The 22,832-nt window shown below is 41.0% G+C and overlaps 7 protein-coding genes across 7 annotated transcripts; 3 read left to right on the top strand and 4 right to left on the bottom strand.

The window, feature by feature from the left end:
• Positions 1–142: 142 nt before the first annotated feature.
• On the bottom strand, positions 143–1,216 carry EDD37DRAFT_656416 (uncharacterized protein; the record flags this gene model as incomplete). The annotated part of the gene is made up of 2 exons (XM_062818829.1): positions 143–1,123; positions 1,175–1,216. 2 exons carry the CDS (start codon positions 1,214–1,216, stop codon positions 143–145), a joined length of 1,023 nt encoding a protein of 340 aa, XP_062673410.1.
• A 683-nt stretch (positions 1,217–1,899) lies between these two features.
• Positions 1,900–2,871, bottom strand: EDD37DRAFT_264954 (uncharacterized protein). Its single transcript, XM_062810869.1, has 4 exons — positions 2,650–2,871; positions 2,572–2,595; positions 2,463–2,522; positions 1,900–2,412 (listed from the first exon to the last, which is right to left on the bottom strand). The coding sequence occupies exons 1-4, from the start codon at positions 2,680–2,682 to the stop codon at positions 1,909–1,911; spliced, it is 621 nt and encodes a 206-aa protein (XP_062673411.1). The 5' UTR covers positions 2,683–2,871; the 3' UTR covers positions 1,900–1,908.
• Positions 2,872–3,217: 346 nt separating this feature from the next.
• Positions 3,218–4,139, top strand: EDD37DRAFT_265169 (DNA-directed RNA polymerase II subunit G). The gene is made up of 3 exons (XM_062810872.1): positions 3,218–3,555; positions 3,612–3,692; positions 3,749–4,139. The coding sequence occupies exons 1-3, from the start codon at positions 3,307–3,309 to the stop codon at positions 3,920–3,922; spliced, it is 504 nt and encodes a 167-aa protein (XP_062673412.1). The 5' UTR covers positions 3,218–3,306; the 3' UTR covers positions 3,923–4,139.
• A 382-nt stretch (positions 4,140–4,521) lies between these two features.
• On the bottom strand, positions 4,522–5,860 carry EDD37DRAFT_265188 (Alpha/Beta hydrolase protein). Its single transcript, XM_062810873.1, has one exon. It carries the CDS (start codon positions 5,711–5,713, stop codon positions 4,667–4,669), a length of 1,047 nt encoding a protein of 348 aa, XP_062673413.1. The 5' UTR covers positions 5,714–5,860; the 3' UTR covers positions 4,522–4,666.
• Positions 5,861–6,480: 620 nt separating this feature from the next.
• Positions 6,481–7,879, bottom strand: EDD37DRAFT_265157 (serine hydrolase-domain-containing protein). The gene has a single exon (XM_062810871.1). The coding sequence runs from the start codon at positions 7,694–7,696 to the stop codon at positions 6,677–6,679; it is 1,020 nt and encodes a 339-aa protein (XP_062673414.1). The 5' UTR covers positions 7,697–7,879; the 3' UTR covers positions 6,481–6,676.
• A 10,764-nt stretch (positions 7,880–18,643) lies between these two features.
• Positions 18,644–20,499, top strand: EDD37DRAFT_265207 (MFS general substrate transporter). The gene is made up of 3 exons (XM_062810874.1): positions 18,644–19,008; positions 19,059–19,432; positions 19,485–20,499. Exons 1-3 carry the CDS (start codon positions 18,782–18,784, stop codon positions 20,234–20,236), a joined length of 1,353 nt encoding a protein of 450 aa, XP_062673415.1. The 5' UTR covers positions 18,644–18,781; the 3' UTR covers positions 20,237–20,499.
• A 13-nt stretch (positions 20,500–20,512) lies between these two features.
• Positions 20,513–22,830, top strand: EDD37DRAFT_622563 (uncharacterized protein). The gene is made up of 2 exons (XM_062816064.1): positions 20,513–21,101; positions 21,154–22,830. The coding sequence occupies exons 1-2, from the start codon at positions 20,793–20,795 to the stop codon at positions 22,516–22,518; spliced, it is 1,674 nt and encodes a 557-aa protein (XP_062673416.1). The 5' UTR covers positions 20,513–20,792; the 3' UTR covers positions 22,519–22,830.
• The last annotated feature ends 2 nt before the right edge of the window (positions 22,831–22,832 follow it).

The following is a 22,832-nucleotide window of genomic DNA, read 5'->3' on the forward strand; positions in this document are numbered from 1 at the left end:
GTCGGGCTCCCTGGCCGGCAAGGCTACCGAAGGCTGGCCGCGTACAAACATTAATACAGCTCATCCACACAAGATGTTGCTACAAAGCCTTTTCTTTCTACCTACCTCACAACTACTGGGAGGCTCTTGACGTCGGATTGTCTCAGCTCTGCTGCACACCAAACTGGCCGACAGCCATTGCCATGACTCTCTCATACTGCTCCGACTTTGCATTGGCGGCGGCGTCATACGCTCTCCTGTACACCTCGTATCCTTTATGAAACAGGGGCTTCTTGTCTGTCCAGCCGGTATCCCTGCGCAGCTTGTCCGATCCCACCCACTGCGGAAAGTTGAATAGGATCTGTATCGTATATGCAATTTCGGCGTTTTCTTCTGGATCAACATATTCCACCTTGACTCCGTGGCTTTGCTCGATGGCAGGTACAAGTTCACCTAGAGTCTCGTATCTATGACTGGACATGTTGTATGCCTGGCCTGCTACAACATGCCGAGGCGCCTCGGCGATGGCCACGTACGCAGCCCCAACATCATCGACATGCGTGCCGTGTAGGATCGAATTGGGCGTTGATGCGATCTTCATGACTCCGTCCGACCGCGCTTTGGCCTGTTCCGCCAGATGGAAAATGTAAGAATAATAACTGCTCGATCGGCCATAGAGAGTGGTCGGCCGGGTAATCACGCAATCGAAATCATCGGTGAACTTCAACATCTTTAGGGCACCGTCGCAACGTTCGGCCAGTATAGGCGGGTAGTTGAGTGGACTGCTTTCAGTGTGTGGTGCAAGATCTGGGTCGCCATGTCGTAGAGTCGTGCCATAGTCTTTGCAGCCCGAGGTGACGATGACAAGCGGTTTGTCATGACCCTTCTCTCGTGCGATCTGGCTGAGTCGTTGACTCATGGATGTAATGTCTTCGAAGTGAGCCTTGAAGTTGGATGGGTCTCCAGAGCAGCAAACGACAACATCTATGGGCGGCAGCTGCTGGGGAATGGTCGGATTGGCTGCCGTGCCGACGATGGGGATGATTTCTTCCTTGATAAGATCTGGAATTGATTTGTCGCTGCGCAACATTCCGTATGTAGTCCATCCTGCCAGCGAAAATGCTCTGCACACACCGTATCCAATCTAGGTAGGCTCCATGTCAGTCGAGAGACGAAGTGACCAATAGTGACTTACAAATCCATTGGCCCCAGTTACAAGGACTGTTTTCTGAGGCATCTTCACCTTTTCACAATATGATAAAGTATCGCCAGAGAGAATCAGAGGCTTGTTTGTAGCGGTACCAGACTGCTTGAACCCCTCTACTGGCATAGGACGTGGTTCGAGTATGTATTTGATCTGAGGTTTCAATGGTTTATTAGTAAGATGATTCCCCATCCGGCTACAAGCTGAATGCTGTATGGCTGATGGAAAAGAAGTGGAGTATAGACATTGCGAGCCGCATCTGAGTTCCGGTGGCATCCACAGTCCACTATTGGCGTCTCTTACGCATTCCGTTGGAACAGTACCTGCTCGTTAGCCATTGATTGTGGAGAGAGAATATCTTGAAGAATGCCTGGAATGTGGCTTTGACAATTGACACTCTCATTTAGAAGCAAGCTCAGGATGACGCATCATCAGCCCATATCATTAAAGCTTTTGCTTCGAGTAAAGCACGATAACCCTTCGTCTTCCTCGCAATGACCCAACGAGATGGGACCCATACTAAAACAAGATCGAATGCAGTGAAGGGCTCGCTGACTTTCGCTTCGCTCAGTGCGCCATCGTGCAAGCGGATATATTCGAACAGGTGGTTACATGCGGTAAGACTCTTCGTCGTCCACCAGATCAGTATCGTTGTCATTTCTCGTGACATTCGCAGTCCATGGCAGAGTCATGATGGAAACAAGTAGATGTCTCCTTGCAAAGGCTCAGGATTGTTTCGCGTGTCCATTTCCGTTGACAGTGGCTCCATTGACTTTGCCATTCGCCTTTTGGGCCTTTGACTCCCGATACTTGGCGATGTCTTCCTTGACCATCTTGTCCACACGGTTCTTCAACTCCGGCCTGTATCCCAGAGCGAAGAGCATCTCCAGCCAGACAAACAGAGGGGCGAGGAAGAATGCCTGGAAGATGTTGTCTAGAAGAGCAGGTGCTCGACCTTCAAACATTCCGTGCCCCAGAAATTGTGCTATCCAGCTTGCAACGAAACCTGCGGCCGCCCAGAAATTGGCAGTCATTCCATGGGTCATTGTGAGGTATTTGCCATACGCTGTTCCAGCCAGCAGTAATGCTGAGAGCGCGGTTCCGGCCACTGGTTCAAGCAGGACGTACAGGGCGCAGTAGCATAGACAAAAGATCGTGCCCGCGTTTAGGTCAAGGTAAGGAATGGCCATCGAGGATGGCAGTTCGACTAGTGGTGGAGTGTTTGTGCCCTGATAATGGTGAGCGTGGCCCTGAGCCGCAAGTCAGGCGTCCACTATACCAGCAGAAAGGTCGTCCATAGTATGACCGGCACCCCGATCAAGTGTATCGCGATATTTGCCTAGTATGGATGAGGATCCCTCCTTGTAAGGACCTGGTCTAGAACCTACCGGATCATGATGGTATGCGCCATACTGAGCAGAGTTAGCCAATGTCCTAGCCTTGAATGTGGCTCACATGTCACTCACAAAGCGCAGCTGTTTCTCCAAGTTCAGAGCCATGACGACTAGCTGTACACTGTGTCTTGCACACAGGGAATCTGGTGTCACCTCATTGAAAGGTAGCCAGTAGCGCGAAACTGCCTGGCATGAAGTTGAGACAACGAAGAGAGAGGTAGTGAGTTTATGAACGTTGATACGACTGAAGAGAGTATCTCACATCGCCGGGGTCTGCGTTGATGAAGGCGTCCTGTGAAATGCCCTGCGGAACAATATGCTCCACCGCTTCCGGGTTGCGTCTATCACTTAGGTACTCACCGTAGCTGTCTGCTCCCTAAGTAGGAAGCTGAGCCGAGCTCTAAGAATGATCAGCGCAATCCAGTCAAAGAAAGGCACGTTGCCTGCATAACAATTGACAACGAACCCTCCGACGACCACCTTATCACCCGCCTGTGCAGTGACAGACGCGCTTCATGGTCGCCGACTGACTGCGCTGCCTGTCCCGACATTCTTTGCGCACAATAGCACCATAGAGAGGCGTTGAAGGAGTGTCAGACGAGGATGAACTGAGGTGGAAGAAAAATAGAAGGCTCTCTTTTCAGCAAAGCCGCGCTTGCGTCCGTCGCACAGGAGAGACCTTTCCAGACAGACTAGATCGGAGAGTTTCACGCGCGAACATTGGTCATCATGTTCTTCCTCCGTTACCTCGAACGAGAAATCAGCATCCACCCTTCCTTCTTCGGCAACAGCGTGCACGACAGATTGAGGGATCAACTGTACGCGGACCTGGAGGGGAGCTGCAATGGAGAATACTACATTGTATGCATAATGGACATCTACAACGTCTCTGCGGGGAAAGTTAGGCCAGGATCAGGAGAAGCACACTTTACGATTCTCTACCGTGCGATTCTGTGGAAGCCTTTCAAGGGCGAGACGGTATGAAAAGACCAGCCCTGGCAGACGCTCCGTCGTGGCTAACAGAACCTATCCAGATTGATTGTGCAGTTTCCAGCATCAAGCCCCAAGGTGTCTTTTGCGAAGCTGGTCCATTGACGGTATTCGTCTCAAAATTGGTCAGTAAGACCTGAAATGGGTTACTCGAGACATTACCATCTGACAAGATTTTCAGCATCTCCCGCCTGATATGCGACACAACCCAGATGCAACTCCGCCGCAGTACTCCAACAATGCCGGCGACGTGATCGAGAAAGGTTCAGCAGTGAGAGTCCAGCTCATCGGTCTGCGTAGTGACGTGGGCAATATGTATGCAATTGGAAAGATGTCCTCGCAATGGTTCGGGTAAGACCCAGTCCGATTTACTAGGTTTCGGCTCTTTTTAATGTGTCACAGACCTCTATGATCAGCTCTGGTATTGGGGTCCTGCATATCGGGATGTATGCAGGAGTTTTCCCCTTTCATACGAAGCTCAAGTTGTACTGATGAGTGCGGCTTGGATCGAATGGCAAGTTGTCATGGAAACAACGCCCGCCAAAACCCGCGTGCCAACGCCCTGGTCAACGACCATGGTCCATCATTGGGGAAGAAGGCAAGGCTAATCTGCCTTGGAGCACGGCCGCCCACTGCATCTATGTTTACCAATCCGGTCACTGGCCAGGGAAATCAGGTAGGATGACAAGGTATGTCAGAAGCCGTCAGAGCATAAGAAGCGGAATCTTTGCTGCAGGGAGAAATCTCTCACGGTTGAAATCGGATCGGACACATGGTCATATGTTGGAATGATCCGAAGGACCCTTTGGTCTGTGGCCCATGCTACGAAAGCAGGTACACGTGGCAATACAGTACCTGGTGCCTCACAGACCTGCAGACGTGTGATATCACCAGAGGAAACTAGTAATGTACCTCACAAAGCTGATAATGCGAGCACATTGCACACTCCACTGTCAAGTCTATTCCGGTATATTCTCCCTGGTCCACAGAGCTGACAATGCGAGCTCATTGCACATTCCCACCGTCAAGTCTAATCCGGTATTATTCCCCCCTGATTCACATGCTATTTACACGATCAATTCCTGTATTGCCCTTCTCATCACAGCCTCGAAACCCTCCCCAGTACACCACCATCTTTCCCCATCACAAACTCCGTAGCAAGCCTTACAACACCCTCATCACCCAACGCACCACCATGATCCAGCTTCTCCGTTAGCCGAAGCTCCACATTCGCACTCTCATCCCCCCGTCCCCGCCTCAGCAGCTCAACAACCCACTCCGCCTCACCAACCGACGCAACACTATCATTCCGATCCTGCACAAGCAGCACCCTCGTACTTGCCAGCCCACCGGAGCCCACATGCGCAGGCAACCCCTCCCGCACCTGTTCCGGTAAATAGATATCCTTGTCCTTCGCAACGCCGTGTATCAAAGGCATCATATCCGCCACTGCCGCCTTATCATACCCATACATCCTCAAAAACCCTTTCAGTACCGTATCCATCTGCAGCGGTGGATTGATGCAGACCAACGACGGCACACACAAATTCTGGTTCGATGATTGTGCCTGTGCCAGCGCCGTCAAAGCAGCCGTACTCCCCACGCTGAATGCCACGACGCCAGCGAGCGGTGCGTACTCGTCAGCCATGACCTGAATCGTTTTAATCCATAGTCGCAGATCTGTGAAATCGCCTCCAGACTCGCCATGCGCGCAATGGTCCCACGTCACGACTCTATACCCCACGCGTAACAGCGGTGCAACGAATTTGAGCATCGAGGCGGCATTGTACAGAAAGCCATGACTCAGAAGGACCGTGGGTGCGACCGTGACTGCGTTTCTACAGGACCAGATATACGTCTTGATCGGCACAGAGTCAATATCTGTGGTGAATGTCTCGGCGGTGTCGAGGACTTTGCGCTGTGAAGGCGTCGGGATCATTCGTCCTGGACGCAGGAATTTCATGAGCACCGTTTCGGCGGTGGTGACGCGGGCGTTGTGCTGCTGCTGCTCATCGTTACTGGTGGTACTCGCTGGGTCGATGTGCAGCGTGTCGATGCCGGTATTGCTACTCGTGATACTCGTGTCGATCTTCGTATCACTATACGAGTACTCGGGAGCATCCGTCTCAACAGGGTTGCGTCCCATATTGGATAGACACAATAGCAACGAGCGTCAAAACACGAGGTTGGGTATACCTAGTGTGAACGTGCATGGTATCGTCCGGCATTCCATGCCTTATATTGGGACTCTCGTACTCTGGCCACAGCCAGAAGCCAGCGGCCGCGGCCGCGGCTGGATGTCACGGCCATGCAAGCCTGCCATCCACGGGTTGGCTAAGTGGATTCGAGACTTGTTTCGGGCTCATATGCGTCCAGATCGTTTCGATGAGAATACATATCCTATAAGATCGCCAGATTCATACGACGCCCGTAATGCGAGGTCAATCGCCTTCCTCAGCTGGTGAAGTAGTCGTCTTCAGCCGCCCAGCTTGGCTCGATCGGCAAATACCCTCGAGAAGGCTGGCTGAATACGAGTATGTCACACTGCCACGGCTGCAGCTTGGTCCAGTCATGATTGTGGCCTGGTGCAATAAGTGCCCTTGATTTGCTGATTTCATGTACCGCGGGGAGATGTCTTCCTTGTGAGGCCTGCCGACGCCTGAAGCAACACATCTTGTGTCAGACAAAATCATTCGGCACGGCACCTCCCATGGCATGGCTACTTACGACCCGGAATAGCGGGATACAGCTGGCTAGAATAGCTTATTCAGCTCAAAATGTCCGCTTTGAGGTGCAGGCCTATTCTGTGAAGGCTGCGTCAATGCATGCACCCATGCTCCCCGTGACAATTTAGGACAATACTTTCACACCACTGCCTCGATAGAGAAGCACGATCAATGGCCGTCTTAGAGTCCTCGTTACGATTACTCCCACGCAGGGCTCATCTGGATTTTCGACTCTTGTGATCATGCACATTCGGTCTTTGATAAGGAGCCCCTCTCAAACACCAGGACACCGCCATGATATTTTGTGGATATATAGCGATAAACACCATGTGCCGGTCTTAGTAAAAACACGTTAGAATGATTGAAAGCTGAAAGAAGGATTGTCAACAAGTCCGATAAGAGCTCGACAAGCGGTACCTCCGGACGATCCGGGGTCTTCTCGAGCCTCGGCTGGATGAGCGTGAAACATTCGAGCTGTTCTCACTGCCTGTGGGACTGCATGTAGCACTGGCACAGTCGAGTGTTGACGAGCAGTTGTGTGGAGGTAACGTCGCCATCATGAATTTGTCAAATGGTTGAAGCAGCACTCGTGTCCCGGGGCCGTAGGTACAATCATATCTTGGTGACGGAAGAGGCGACTTGAACCACAGCAGCATCAAGAGGCTCTGCATGATTTTCTCCACAACCATAGTATCCCGGGGAACAAAGTGCACACCTTGATGCTCAACAAGCATGGCACCCTGACAAGACTCCAGCAGCTCCAAGCTACTAGACTTGGGGATCATAGTGTCTAGCTCCCCAAGCACGTGAATGGATGGCGTCGACAGTGGAGGATGGTAGAAGCCATGATAGAATTCCATGTTCGCTCGAAAGCCGGAGCAGAGAATGGCGAAATCCAGCGGCTTCTGCGGAGGCATGGACAGTAGCCGTGATAAAGCTGGATCGAGATTCGTGCCCATGTCTTGCAGCGCCTGGCGACGGCCTAAGGTGAAATCTGTTTCACACCATGATGCAAATATGGCAGCGAGCGCTGCACCCTGAGAGAATCCGACCACCCCGGAAAAGGGACCTTGTATTTCGCTAATGAAGGATAACAAGGAAAGACTTCTTTCCAATTCCTGGTACTGAACCGCTTCACTAGTGCCATACAGCGGTGTCCAGCCGTAAATGCCCGAGTCAGTGATATCTGCTTCACCATCAATGGCACCACATCTCCCGAGCCGAAGGGGCGCATCCGGAAAGACAAGCTGAATGTTATCCTCCCGTGTGTTGTAGTGTCCGCTCAGTGTCTTGGTCAGCCTTCTTGTGAGGGGCTTGGTTTTGATCTCAAAGCACCCTCCAGATTGGGCATATCCGTGCAGCATAAGTATGCGGATTGACACTTCGCTTGAGCTTACAGACATGTCGTTTTCTCGTCGCTCGGAGTTCCCAGCTGTAGAAACGACAAGGCGTTACGGGGTCAGATACGGAGGGTATTATATGATCAGTACTGCCGCCGAAGTAGCATTGTAGTCTGGCCGAGTGAGACGGATCATAGCCTGACGGTCCACGCCGCTGGGACCTAGCCACCTCATGTGCTCGATTGCAGTGTTTCAGACACAACTTTGTCCAACGTTCCATTCAGCCGTCGTTGCTTTCCTGTTTGACCCATCTTTCGGCATCAAGCACAGCATGGGCGTCAAAAAGCGGCACATCGAAGGTGACTCTTTCAGCTGCAATCGAATAGATTAGCAGGCAACTCTGGAGGTTATATCCATTGGCGCGCGAGATGAGCTTAGCAACTGATCTAGGCTTCGTATATGCGTGCCGTGAGATGTATCGAGAAGGCGACGACACTGATGCAGAGACCCAGCTGGGCACCCATAGAGAATCTCGCTTCGGACCGTGTGGATGTACTTTGCGAGTTTATCACGCTTGCGTAGCCATACATCCAACATCTGCGGAACAAATGTCGAATGGATTTTGGCGTCGGATCGGGAATGGTGGATGGTGGCTGATAGGCATTGGCCTGGCGATCATGCACATTTCAGCCAGCCGTCCTGTGATTTCACGGAGGACTTGTCATTGCTCAAGGGCCGTAAGGGCCCGTTAGACTATATACCTATCCGGAGATCGTACATCGTGTACGATATCCACCTAAGTCAGTTAATAGCCTTCGGCCGTCTTTATATCCCTTGGTAGAGCTAAGGTAGCTAAATAATTATATTCTCCTTTATCTAGCTTGGATACCTATAGCCTTATAGACTTATAGATAGCTAGCTAGGTCGACGATAACCTTCGATTCTAACGTACTAATACGAATAGACTATTCCGGAGCTATTCGAATATCTTAGTAGCCTCTTAAAAGATAATTAACTATCGTCGACGAGATATAGAATATATCGTTCTCGGTCTAAATATAAGTCGATATTTCTTGCTTAGCGTTCTAAGCTTTAACTCGTTACTTTATTATTATCTTACTCTTTTATATACTTACTATATAATATATATATATTCGAATAGCCTTACTTAAGGCCTTACTTTAGTTTACTTAAAGTCTTATCTTTATATTCAAGGGGCTTCGTTTTACTTTACTCGATTATTAAATATATTATGGCGATAAATATCTTATTGTTATCTATTTTTCGAAGCTCGCTATTAGCTAATCGAGTAGTCGTATTAATAGAGTATCGCTAATAATAGTAGTATAGCTTCGAAGGTTATCGTCGAGTATATAAGAGTCTTATATTTATATATACGTATCTCTTCTTTCTTCTTAATCTTCTCTCTTTTCTACTATAGATAATTATTCTTTCTTATTATCTATTCTTTATTTTAATTATCTTTAAAGCCTTTTAAGTTATTTAATCCTTAATTTAAGTCTCGATTATTTATTATACGAGCTTAATATATCGTCTAATATTTATCGTTCGTATATAGAGTAGTATCGATATATAGAAGCGATTATAAGAGGTCTAAAGGATCGTACTCTTATTAAGATACTTATTCTAATAAGAATAGATATTTCGCCTTAGTTTCTAATTACTAATATTACTTATATAGTAATATTCGAAGCTAATCGTTAAGGGTAGATCTAAGCTAATTATCTTCTCTAAGTAAAAGCGTAATATTCGAGATAGAGTTTAGAGCTTTCGTAACTCTTAATTAGCTCTTTTAAGCTTACTCGATATCTTCTCGTATATTTATTCTTTAGAGTACTATAGCGATCGTAATTTTAATAATATTTATATTTAATTCGTAGCTATAGTATATATAAAGAGCGAAATCGAAGATTAAGCTTACGCTTATTATATCGAAATTAATAAGCCTTTATCTTCGAAAGAGCCTATATTTTTAGAATATATATCGATAAAGAAAGATAATAGTCGATATCTCTTAGTTAGTAACTATATCTCTTACGTTATATTAAGTCGACCTTATTCCTTAAGAATTAATCGTAAGATTTAGTAACCTTCGAAGTATAGAGTAATCTTTCGCATTACTTCGACGCGATATTAATCTAATTCGGAAGCTAGTCGTTATAAGCTAGTAGTCGAGATTTCTTTTACTTTTACTCGTTAATCTAGTCGTAAGACTCGAAGTATAGTAAAGTAGTAAAAGAGTTTTATTTCCTTAAAGAATTATTCCGAACGAGTTAAGACCGAGCGGAAATAGAGAGATCCGAAGATTAGTACTCTATATAGTATTAAGAATCGATCTCGTCTCGAAGTAATTAATCTTAATAATAGTAATTAAGCGTTATTTACGCCTAAACTAAATTTAATCTCGACGATCGCTAATAAGATAACTCTCGAAGATAAAAGTAGTATAGTTACTATATTCGAGCTTCGAAGGGCTAATTAACCTTAATTCTTTACGAAGAAGAATATAGTTATATTCTTTTAGAATATAGCTAACGCGATTATAAATAGTTTTTTTATATTATCGTTAATCTTTTTTTATATATATCGATCGCCGAAAGTATAATATAATTATTTATTATTTATTAAGCGTATAATTAAGCGTTAAGATACGCTAACTCGAGATTTTTCGAATCGTTTAAAACTAAATTCGTATACTTATTTACTAATTACTTAAGTACTATTTAGAACTTTAACTATAGGCTCTATAGAGGCTTAAGCTAGTTTAGCGTCTATATAATCTCGATACTTATAATAATTATTTAGTCGATAGCTAAATATATATTCTTAATCTCCTCGAAATATAGACTTAAGTATTTCGATATAGCGAAATTAACTTACTATAACTTCGATAAAGGCTACTTTAGTAACTCGAGATAATTACTTTATCTTTAGTATTATTAGTAGCGATTATACTCGTAATACTTCTCGCGCCTTATTAGTTCGAAGTAAAGAACTATTGAATATACAAATAAATACTTCTAGTCTAGAAGTACGATAATTAGTTAAGTTCGATAGTTTTTAATTAAAATAGAGTTCTTTATTACTTAGTAATATACTATAGAGTATACTAGATCGTAAGTTAAATACTTCGAGATCGCTAGTATTTAGAGAAAGAAGAAGATAATAAATAAGAAATAACGAGTAGTTATAATTTAAGAAGAAGTTAAGAAATAGTAAAATATAGTATTAATAATATCTATAAATATACTTTTCTTTTACGGTTTTCTAGTATAATAAATCTATATATCGTCTCGAGAGTACTTAGTTAAAAGGCGAGACCTATAGTTACCTATCGAGATATTACTTTTATACTTCTTTATTAAATATTATAGTAGAAAATCCTAAAAATAGATATACGCTTATTAATTCTTAATTTCCTTACGTTTTAGTACGGTTCGAAGACTTCTTCCTACTATATTTCGAATACGCGGAATAGTCGTCGTAAAATATATTTTAATATATCGTCGTTTCCTTTTTCTAGGTCGGCGAGACTATTCTAAGGACGTCGAATTAATTAAAGATAGTCCTAAAGAGCCTTTAACTATTTCGACGAATAGAATCTTAGTAAAAGTAGTTTCGAGTATAGAGATAGCTATATTTTCTATATAGATATCGTTTAAGTCTAGATAGTCTTCTATATAGTCTTAGTAAGGTCTTCTATTACTTTTCGAGACGTTTAAATCGTATTAGTAATCGTTCGATATACTAGATCTAAAGGCTAAATTTACTTCGAGTAGTATAAATATTTAGTCGATATTAAGTACTTTTCTTCTTATATCGTCGAATATAGGCTCGATATTATTATAATTAATCTCTATATCGTTAAATATAGGCTTAATATTATTTACTTTCCTTATTATATCGTTAAATATAAGCTTAATATTATTATATTTAAACTTTATATCGTTAAATATAGGCTTAATATTATTATATTTAAGCTCTATATCGCGAGATAGAGAGATAATATATAAGTCTTCGGCGAGTATATTCGCCTATAGAAGACTTATTTAACTTAGTATTATATTTATTTCTAGGTTCGAGAGATACTATATGTCTCCGAAGACTATATTTCCTAATACTAATATAAATATAATATTTAAATTCTTTCTAGAAGTAGTCGCGCTATCCTATATAAGCGGAGCGTTATTATACTCTAGGGGTATCGAAATTACTAAATCGACGTTATTAGTATATTTCGATAGCCGTCTAGATTAGATTCTAGATATATATATAAATAATATAGTATTATTTATTATTTTCGATATTCTTTTCCTCTTATTCGAGAGCTTTTACGCTTTAGCCCTTTAGTTACGTTATCGATTCTTTTTATTAAATAGTGTTTTCTTTACTTCTTCGTTCTTCTTTACCTTACTTAAATATACTTCGGTACGTTTTTATTTTTCGAAGTCCTTATAGAATATTATTAATATCTCGTAGTAAATAGATAAAATAATTTCTTCGCTAAGGATATCGTCGATATTCTTTAGTATAGATAGAATCGTTATTATACCCTCTTATATTTACGACTATATAGCGCTTATTTAGGTTCGAGCGATATTATCGCCCTAGTATCTTTATAAGCGACTACTATATATCGATAGTTTAAGAACCTTATCTTCTATACTTAGAATATAGGTCCCGAACTAAAGCTTCTTAACTACTCGAAATAGTTCGAAGTATACTAATTCGAATTTTTTCTTTACTTCGTTTCTTAATAAGACCTAGTTATTAATATTATAGCTAATTTTTTAGTTACTAAGCTTATCGAAGCGAAGTTTTCTTATATATAAGCCTTTCTTTATAAGAAGTCGATTAGCTTTATATCTTATAGTATATAGCTTCTCGATTCTTTTCGCGAAGTTTATATCGATATTATTAAGATTAAAGTTTTTCTAATCGCTTATTAAACGAGATTCGAGATCGTAAATAAGTTAGTAAGAGCTTAGTTTTATTACTAAATAGGCTCGAATATATATAGCGAATAGTATCGAAGATAAATATTCGTTCTATAGAATTATCGATTTCTTAATTAGGTACTTAGTAAGAATTTACTTAAGTATATCGTTAAAATACTTAATCTTATTATTTATCTATAAATAATAAAGAGTTATTATTTAATACTTAACTTTAATTCTATCGAGGTAGTAAGTTACTATTTATAACGTTAAATTAACTTCGTTATTTAAAAGAAGTTCTCGAAATATATCGTATTAATAGTAAATATTAAAAAGAAAGTCTTTAATAGTCTTATTAATAATCTTTAGTAAAGACTATATTATTAACTAACTTATAATAAAGTCGATTATCGTTAGAATCTAGCGATTATAGTACGAAGTAATTAGTAAAGATCTAATAAAGTTTATAGTTTATTTCTCGAATAGTTTAGTCGTTATTTAGATCTAGCTATAAAGTTCTTTCTATTCTTTCTTTAATCTTTAACTAAATTAATATTCTTTATATTAGCGCGCGAATTTAGTAATATTCTTTTTTAATATTTACTACTAATCTCTAAATTAAATAATATTTATTAACGTTAGTATACTATAGTATTTATAATACTTATAGTAGTATTTAATAAAGTCTCTTCGAAAGCTCTTAACGATATACAAAATATAGCTTTTATTTATCTTTCGATAAAGATAATTTCCTTTAGTTATAAAATTCTATTAATCTATATTCTTAATAAGCTCCCGCTCTTTAGGGAATAGAGTTTTATTCTCTCGAAGAGTAAGTATCTTAATAATTATCTTTTTTTATTTTAAGCCTTTATTTAGCGCTTAAGTAGCTATAAAAGTAGCTTCGGTAGTTTTCGAATTATTTATTTATACTCGATTAGTAAAGCTATTATTTATAAAATCGAGCCGACGCGAAATAGTATTAAATATAACTACTTTCGAACTCTTACGATAACGAATATTAAGTCTATATTATATAAATTCGTCGATTTATCGCGCTAAATACTTAAACGAAGTTCTAGTAATTATTAAATACTTAAGACTTTTATAATCGATTATTACTATAGTAGTATAGTTATTCTCGATATATATCGACTATATTCGAAGAGTATACTTAATCGTAAGTAGTTCTTTTTCTTAAATCGAATAGTTAAGCTTAAAGTCGCGAAGTTTATATCTATCGTAAATAACTAAATACTATTTACTATCGATACTAAGTTATAATAGTATATAGCTTAAGGCCTATTCGGAGTAATCTATTTCGATACGAAAGGGTTTATTCTTATTAACTTATATAAGAATTAAATACGATATAAGGCCTTTCTTTAGAATTCGGAATACTATTTCGTATTATACTATTTACTAAATAAGACGAAACTTCTTCTTTCGAATCTTTATATTAGCTTCGATAAGTAAATCTAATAGTGTAGAAGCTATTTTAGCGAAGTCTTTAACGTATCGATAATAATAGGAAGTAAGATTTAGAAACTAATAAATCTCGTAAATATTACGAAACTATAGCTATTCCTTAATAATCTTAATCTTAATCGAGATTAGCTTATATTAATTATTTTCGACGATATATCTATAGAACTTAAGCTTAATTACTTCGATAGTATATTTAAATAATTTAGCGAATAGCTTATAGTCCTAAAGAGTCTTAAGAACTATCTCGAGATATTCCTTATATTTTTTCGAGTTTTTAAAGAAAATAATAATATTATTTAAGTATATAACTATAAACTTTCCTATAAAGAGTCTAAGCGCGTTATTTATAATTTATTAAAAAGTAAAAGAAGCGTTAATTAATTCGAAGAGTATAGCTAAGAACTTATATTTCTCTAAATATATATTAAATATTATTTTCGAAATAGTATCGAGCGCTATTTCTACTTAGTAGTAACTCTATATTAAGTCGATCTTCGAAAGATAATAAGTATCGTTGATTATATTTAAGTAGTCCTAAATTCGAGATAAAGAATATACGTCTTTAATAATTATATTATTTAATAAACGATAATTAATATATATTCGCTACTTACCTTTTAGTTTCGAAACGAATAGAACTAGAAATCCCTAAGAGCTCTTCGAAGGTTAAATAAGCTCTTAATTTAATAGTTATTTAATTTAACGCTTCTACTTATTACGATATTACTTAGAAAGGGGATAGTAAGATAAATTAATAGCTTTAGATTTCTTCGTATTAATCTTATACTTAATATCTCGAGTTCGAGGGTATTAAATAAATAATTTATCTTATAGGACTTATAAATATTTCTCTAAAATCGATCGATAACGCTTTAATACTTTAGTAAGGAATACTTTTAGCTATTAGCGAGCTTCGTCGCTTAGCTTAATAATATATAGTATTAGTATTCTCTTTTTATTAATATTCGAAGTCTTTAGCTTCTTCGAATTTAATTTCGAAGTAATTAATAAGGCTAAAAGATCGATATTAAGTAATTTAGCTAGTATAAAGAGTATTAGTTTTCGTTTTTATATCTTTAAGAGTATCTTATTAGCTTTTCGAAAGCTAAGTAGATTAAGTTCGCTTTCTTTAATACTTTTATAATTAACGATTCGAAAGGGCTTAGTAAAGATAAAAGACTCCTTATTAGCTTTATTTCTTATCGTTATATAGTTCGAAGCGATATTCTAATAAGTATTGTACTATTTAAGCTAGTTAAGACTAAGAATTATATCGTAGATATTCTATTTAAGAATTCGAAGTTCGATATAAGATCGAAAGTTACTAAAGATTAAATTAGTAATTACTATTTAATTTAAGAGAGTAATTTAACTATTTATAAGGCGAACTTATAATAATCGCGCTATTCTTACTTTTCGATTCTTCGAAAGATATTCGAATATACTTTTAGAGATATAGAATACTTCGAATCTAGTATTAAAAAGAATAGTTATAGAAATAAGTTCTTTCGACTATCTTAATATTTTATTAATAAGATTATAGTTATCTTTTATTAATATATTATCTATAGACTTATAAACTATTAAATAAATATCGAGAGGGTTTCTTTTTAATAATTATATATTTAGCGGCGCGATATTATCGACTTATTTAGTCTCGAGATCTATAGATTATTTATTTTAGTTATTAGACGCTTTATTATCTAATAGTATTAGTCTTTTTCTTAAAAAGATTCTCTTTAGCCCCGCGCGATATTTTAACGCGTAAATTTAAAGTATTCTTTTTTTTAGTAACCTAACTTATTATAATTATAATATAACTATTAGTTTATCTTAGATATTTAGTTCGATACGCTACGAGATATATTCGAAGACCCTCGAAAGGATTAATTAGTGTCTCGACTAGAAATAGAAGTAGATTTTATACTATTAAGCGTTATTTAAGTATCTCTATCGATATCTCTTTTACGATAGTTAATAGAATATATATACGCTCGTTCTCGACGAGTTCGAATATCGAAGAAGTCTTTTCGATAGGTAATATAGTGTAATTTACGCTCTATTTTATTAGTAAACTCGATATAAGGCTAGAAAAGAGTAAGTAAAATAGTATTAAGTAGTATCTTAACTCTATTACGAATAGTATTATTAAGACTATATTTAAATAATAATAAATAGTTATTATTCGTTACTAAAGAGTTAAGATATATTCTTTTATACTAGATATTATAATAGAAGTACTATACTATCTTCCTCGATTTCTATCGAAGATTATCGAATTTATCGCGACGCTCGTCGTTAGTACGAATATTTTTAAAACGTTTCGCTATTAATTCTTAAAATTATATTTAAGTTTTAGTAAACTAGCGCCCTTCCTTTCGAGTCGCTATTTAATAGAGTTACTACTATATATTAGCTTTACCTTATAAGGTATTATTAGTATAGGCGATCTTTTACTTATCTTGAAATTATTTACTAAAGAGTTTCTTTTAGTTAACGATAATATTATCGACTTATATAAGCTAAATAATTATAGCGTTATTCTTACGTTCGTCTTTATAAATCGATATATACTCGAGCTTCTCGATAGTCGTCGCTTCGAATATATTACTAATATATATAGTAAATATCGAGTTACTATAGATAGTAGATAATAATAATAAATAGATATCTAAATAGACTTTATTTAAATTTATAAGGCTCGAGCTAAAGCCTTAAGTTTAGCTATCGCTACTATTAGGGGTAGTATTCGTATTAGGTTAAGTTAATAAGCCTTCGATTATTAAACCCTAAAAATAATTTACTAAATAAATTATCGTTTCTTCGATATTACGGATCTATTCGAGTAGCTATTAAGTAAATAGAATAGCTCTTATTAATTAACGAAGCTAGTTCTCGACTTAAAGGAAGCGAGTTTCGTCTTCTATTTAAGGCTTTTCGGTCTCTATAGTAAGTAAAGAAGATAGTTCGAATATTATAAATATACTATATTAAGTACGAAAGATATTTTAAAGTTTCCTTTTAGTAAGGCTTTAAGAGTTATTATAGAATAAAAAAGAGATAATAATTAATATCGAAAGAAAAAAGGGAGCTTTCGAGTAAGATATATTATATAGAAGTAACTATCTTAATTAGCGAGTATTCTCTTACGATATTCTTTTTACGTTTAGGTACGCCTTTATTTAATAATCTTATATCTCGAACGATCGTTACTATAACTTTAATCGTTCGAAGTCTAATTATCTCTTTCGAAAGAATCGTTTCTAAAATCTTCTCTCGTACTAAAGTATAGATAATATATCTTTTAGATTATTAAGAAGAAATATTTACTATTTAGACTAAATTTAAAATATTTGTTTATAGCTATTCATTAATTTAAATAAGATATTAGTATAGTTATATAGCTCGTTTATTAATTACTAAGGAGTTTAAGTAAGAGATCTATAGCTAACTATTAATTTCGACGAAGTTTTAATAAAGAACTCGTTAAGTTTCGAAGTCGCTAGAGATTTTATCTCTATCTTCGAAGATATTTATATAGTTTATAGAGAGATCTTCGAAGGCTTCTTATCTTATTATATAAGATTAAAATAATTAATAAAGCTAAATTTATAAAAGATTCGCCTTAATATAATTATATATTAAAAATTCTTTCTCGATTAATACCTTCTTACCTCGTTATTCTAAGACTTCTCTAGTATATAAATAGCCTTCGAAGAGAACGAAAAGAGCCCTTTCTTAAGGAAGAAGAGATTACTCTAGGGTAAAGATATCGTCGTTATAAAACGATACTTTATCGAAGTTCCTAATATTCTACGATATACTTTAAACTAGAGACTATATCGTTCTCGCGGTTTTAGGATCGTTCTAACTATACTTCTTCTCTTTTCGAAGGAGTATAAGAGCTTTAAAAGCCTTAGCCTAGGGTAAAGGGCTATTAAATCGTTACTACTAGATATAATTTCACGGAGGACTTATTATTGCTCAAGGGCCGTAGGGGCCCGTTAGACTATATACCTATCCGGAGGTCGTATATCGTGTACGATATCCACCTAAGTCAGTTGACGGCCTTCGGCCGTCTTTACATCCCTTGGTAGAGCCAAGGTGGCTGAATAATCATAGTCCCGCGGCTGCCGCCAGGAACAACGAAGCGGATCGGGCAGGTACACTTCGAGAAGCTGAATTTCCTCGACTTGCGAGAAACAGAATTCCCTTCCGTGCAGAGTTGGCCGCTTTTCGAAAAGTCCAGATGTCCTGTATCAACATGCCACGAACTTGGTGCATCAGTGTGGAATCGTAGTTGGTAGCCACGTGAAAATGACCCGATAGGTTTCACCGTACACCTTTTGGAGGGTTTGTCAGACAGCGTTGTTTTCGTATGGTGCCGGTAGGCTTGCCTAGACTCGGGCTTTTTGGTCGCGCACATGTTTCTAGCCGATCATGACAAGCCTCACGAGAGTCCGTTGATGCATCTTCTGTTTGGATGACAGGCTTGTCTTGGACAAGGGTGAACGTAATGAGGCCAGAGCAGTCGAGAGATCGACATATAAGAGCTGGATGCTTGCCTGGACTGAGCAGACAATGGTGCTCGATACACTTCTATGAGCCTTGCCCAAGATCTTGACCTGCCCCACGAGCTCGATTTTTTTTCCCTAAGGAATTGAGATTGCAGATCCACGAGCTTCTGTTGGAAAACGGGACAATGACTGCAGCGGACAAGTCAGACATCGACATTATTGTCGGAGCACAAGACCTCGAAAGCTCAGCCAATTCCGAGAAGCAAAGTCTTGAGATCAAGCAAGAGAACAACACAAGTGCTGCAGTCCCACAAGAGAAGCAGGCCGCAGTACACAACGTTGGAATTCCGAATGGAGGTATGCAGGCGTGGTTGCAGGTTCTGGGAGCTTTCTTCCTGTGGTTCAACACTTGGTGAGAAAGTCAGCCATTCGACTCGGAGGCAGAGGCTAACAAGCACTTAGGGGTCTGATCAATGCTTACGGGGCCTTCCAGTCCTTCTACACCGTCGACCTTCTTCAGGACAAATCTCCGTCAGCCATTGCGTGGATCGGTTCCGTTCAGTCATGTCTTCTCCTCCTGGTCGGTGCGTTGACCGGACCTATTTTCGACGCTGGGTATTTTCGTACTCTTGTCGTCGTAGGCTCGGGCCTGACTGTCTTTGGCATGATGATGGCTAGCATTGCCACAAAATATTGGGAGGTAATGCTCGCACAGGGTGTCTGTGTTGGTCTCGGTGCAGGCTGTCTGTTCGTGCCGAGCACGGCCCTGGTTTCGACCTATTTTTCTTCGAAGATGACCATAGCCATGGGTCTGAGTGCCACAGGTAGTGGCGTCGGTGAGTGGCCGTCCAACATACAAAACCCTGAGCCTGCTGACGTTGACAATAGGAGGGACAATATTGCCAATCGTATTCCACAGACTTCAACCTCGAGTTGGATTTCCCTGGGCGACACGGACAATTGCCTTCATATGTCTGGCGACTTTGATTGTGCCAAATGCTGTCATGCGAGTCCGGATGCTTCCACCACAACGCCGCAAACTGTTCGACCTGTCAGCATGGAGAGACCCGGCATACGATCTATACGTCCTGGGCTGCTTTGTGGCTTTTATCGGCACGTTCACTCCGTACTTCTATATCGGTCTGTACGCATTGAACCTCAACGTCACGTCTGAGACGACTGCCTTTTACCTCCTCGCAGTGATCACGGCAGGGGGTGTTTTCGGCAGAGTGGTCCCAAACCTGCTAGCTGCCAAGTTTGGCATGTACAATGTTCTGGTACCATGTGGCATCTTTTCCGGCGTTATGGCTTTTGCTTTCATGGGGGCCAAAAGTCTGGCGAGCATTATTGTGGTCGCAGTACTTTACGGAGTATTCTCTGGAGCATTGTTATCACTGGCACCGGCAATCGCTGTGCAACTCGCACCGAACCGGGCCCTGATTGGAAACAGGATGGGCATGGCTTTTGCCAGTGTTGCTGGGTCCTTCTTAGTCGGTAGCCCTATTGCAGGAACAATCCTGGAACATCATGGGTTTTCGGGGGCTTTTGCATTTGCAGGTGCCACGTCAATCGCCGGTGCTTTCATCCTTGCGGCATCACGGGGGTTTCATGGAGGATGGGGGATCATGAAGAAGCTGTGACGACCTTACCATGATATAGCTGCTTGACGGTCATGGATTGGATTTGTTCGGTTTGCTGGATGACCAGACGATATCGAAGGTGTCAAAGTATCTATCTAGGGACTCATTTCGGCCCCCACCACGATTGAATGAAGAAGGATGAAACGTCACTAACATGACAAGGTGCATCCCCCAAAGTTTCAGTGTTATGGACGCGAAATGATGGCGGGGCAACGCGTCTGGCGTCGATCCGTTTTAATTGACTGCAGAACCTTCCTTGTTTTGGGCCCTGATTAAGGCCAATTTGTATGTTTTGGCATAAACAACAAGGACACCACACCCTGAATCTTCACTTCTGTACATAGTACAATTGGGGGATCGCGCATACTCATCTCCAGTGAAGCCCAGTCGTCAAAAGCAGTATTGACCGCCTCCAATCAATCACAGTTGGCTCTTTCCGCCTTTCCTTACGCCTGCGCATCACCACGACACCCTGTCAACAAATACATACAATCTCTACAGTTTGCACGCCCTTCTCTCACTAGGATAGTTCCAACTTGCGCGGATCGCCATCAATATGGCCCTCAGAGACATCTACCAGCGCTTCCTCGACCTCCCAAACCCTCTCTCCCTCTCTCAAAATGCAAGTCTTCACTACATCACAACTCTCACCTCCTTCTCTCAACCCACACAAATCATCCGACATCTTGAGATTCAGAATAAAAACGTGGTGAGCACGAAGTCTGTCAAAGTCATCTCGGCTGTGGAGGGCACAAATTCTCTCGCATTGGAGGTTGAGACGATCCTCGAATTCATTTCAGGAGGCGGAACATATCTACCAGGGCTGGAGAATTTCATTGTTGACAAGATCGCCATTATTCCCACAGTAAGGAAACCACATGTTTGTCAGGTCGAGTTGAACTGATCTCCTGTGTTAGACTCATTTCGTCCACTTCGATGCTGAACGGAAGATCTCCCAAATAAGGATCAGCTGGGATCAAGCATCGCTATTGAGACAGGCCGAGGTCATCGGTTCTAGGGGAAACCAGTGGCCTGTATTCGACGGAAAAGATCAGATCAGACTCATTACCTTCAGTTCCAACGCTGCTCCCACAGTCGCGGCTGAGGTGCCTACCAGTCAACGTGGTCGGTCGGAGGTCCCAAGCGTTGCGGCATCCCGCAATGTTTCGCCCAGCAAGAAGCACATCAAAGATCCATATGCAAGCCTCGATCTGTTCTCGCCCAAAGCCACTGATGAGAATCGATCCCCTGTGAGCGCCAACCCTGTTGCGCCACGAGCCTCAGCCAGACCGCCTCCTCGCGAGATGAGCGAACTGTTCGCAGCCGGACATGAGGATCATGAGCCGGGATCGCCCAAGAAGATTTCAGTCGAACCTGTCATTGCGCCAAAGGCTGGTGGCAGAGGAAAGTTTGCCCCTTCACGTTTGTTCTCAGATGAGTCAGATGAGCCTGCGGCTGTGGGTTACAAGTCGGATCCTGCCAAATACAATCACTTCGACTTGGGTGAAGCACTCGAGCACGACCCGATGCAACATCGAGAGAATGGAGCAAAGTCGAATGCCGTCCCTCTGCGGCCGAAGACCACGAAGGGTCAGTCGCAGTGGGGGTTTGAAGACTTCTCAACACCGCCCAAGGTGCCACAAAAGGTTCGAGGCCAAGATGTGGTGCATTTCAGCATGGGAAGCAACAACAGCGACTTTGAGACTCCACAAGCAAACAAAGTCGCGCCAAAGCCACGCCGCGACAATGAGAGTCACTTTGAACTTCAGGATGATGGTACACCTGTCCAGAGACACGCCGTGCCAAAAGCACGCAAGGATGCCGAGGCGCACTTTCAATTCAGAGACACGGATACACCGGCTGCCAATCGTACCTCCAGTCGTCCCACGACCTCGGCCAGCGATCGGTCAGGGTTGTATGCGAACAACGTCATTGAGGAGGGCGACGATGGCAAGGCTCAACCGCTATCGACCATCACCCACAATACCAGTCGTAAAAATACTTTCGACAGCCACTGGAATATGTCGGACGAGGCCGGTGTTGATGGGAAACTCAACAATGAGAATGGCCATGTTGGAGAGACCCGAAAGAAGGCCGCTGAGATGATGAACGCTGGTTGGGATACCTATGACCATAGACCAGAGCAGGCTAAGAGGTCATCTGTGCAACAAGGCCAGAAGAAAAACATGGAGAGTCACTGGAGACTCGGAGAGGATGAGCCGCAACCTCCCAGACAAAATCAGAACCAGAGCAAGCCCCAGAAGAGTTTTTGGGACTTTTGAGGTGGCGCATATCAGACGGTTGGATCAATGATGGCTCAAAGAAACCGACTTTTGGAAGAAGATGCATCATGACTGATGGCACTGGAATTGAGGCGTGTTTGTATAGCCCTACATCCACACGAGTATTGGTGTAAATGTGTAGAAAACTGAAGAAGGTGTTGCGCTGCTTGCTGCGGCCTGACATCATTAACATACCAATCTGATATCCAAACCTTGGGACACACCTCCTTGGCCACCCCCAGAGTCTAGGGGCCACCACGGTGTGGTTTACAGGCAGGTTCCAGGTTAGTAAGAACTTTATCAATAGGCGTGTA

The sequence above is a fragment of the Exophiala viscosa genome, assembly GCF_022695815.1.
Source record: "Exophiala viscosa unplaced genomic scaffold EDD37scaffold_2, whole genome shotgun sequence".
Taxonomy (NCBI): Eukaryota; Fungi; Ascomycota; class Eurotiomycetes; order Chaetothyriales; family Herpotrichiellaceae; genus Exophiala; species Exophiala viscosa.

Excerpts from the sequence above, each read along its gene's own strand:
- EDD37DRAFT_265207 (XM_062810874.1), top strand. The coding sequence starts at position 18,782 with ATGACTGCAGCGGACAAGTCAGACATCGACATTATTGTCGGAGCACAA. Across the intron at positions 19,009-19,058 it reads TTCCTGTGGTTCAACACTTG|GGGTCTGATCAATGCTTACG; the intron begins GTGAGAAAGTCA and ends ACAAGCACTTAG. Across the intron at positions 19,433-19,484 it reads TGCCACAGGTAGTGGCGTCG|GAGGGACAATATTGCCAATC; the intron begins GTGAGTGGCCGT and ends CGTTGACAATAG.
- EDD37DRAFT_265188 (XM_062810873.1), bottom strand. The coding sequence starts at position 5,713 with ATGGGACGCAACCCTGTTGAGACGGATGCTCCCGAGTACTCGTATAGT.
- EDD37DRAFT_622563 (XM_062816064.1), top strand. The coding sequence starts at position 20,793 with ATGGCCCTCAGAGACATCTACCAGCGCTTCCTCGACCTCCCAAACCCT. Across the intron at positions 21,102-21,153 it reads AGATCGCCATTATTCCCACA|ACTCATTTCGTCCACTTCGA; the intron begins GTAAGGAAACCA and ends CTCCTGTGTTAG.
- EDD37DRAFT_265169 (XM_062810872.1), top strand. The coding sequence starts at position 3,307 with ATGTTCTTCCTCCGTTACCTCGAACGAGAAATCAGCATCCACCCTTCC. Across the intron at positions 3,556-3,611 it reads AGCCTTTCAAGGGCGAGACG|ATTGATTGTGCAGTTTCCAG; the intron begins GTATGAAAAGAC and ends GAACCTATCCAG. Across the intron at positions 3,693-3,748 it reads CGGTATTCGTCTCAAAATTG|CATCTCCCGCCTGATATGCG; the intron begins GTCAGTAAGACC and ends CAAGATTTTCAG.
- EDD37DRAFT_264954 (XM_062810869.1), bottom strand. The coding sequence starts at position 2,682 with ATGGCTCTGAACTTGGAGAAACAGCTGCGCTTT. Across the intron at positions 2,596-2,649 it reads TGGAGAAACAGCTGCGCTTT|TATGGCGCATACCATCATGA; the intron begins GTGAGTGACATG and ends AACTCTGCTCAG. Across the intron at positions 2,523-2,571 it reads GCGCATACCATCATGATCCG|GCAAATATCGCGATACACTT; the intron begins GTAGGTTCTAGA and ends CATCCATACTAG.
- EDD37DRAFT_265157 (XM_062810871.1), bottom strand. The coding sequence starts at position 7,696 with ATGTCTGTAAGCTCAAGCGAAGTGTCAATCCGCATACTTATGCTGCAC.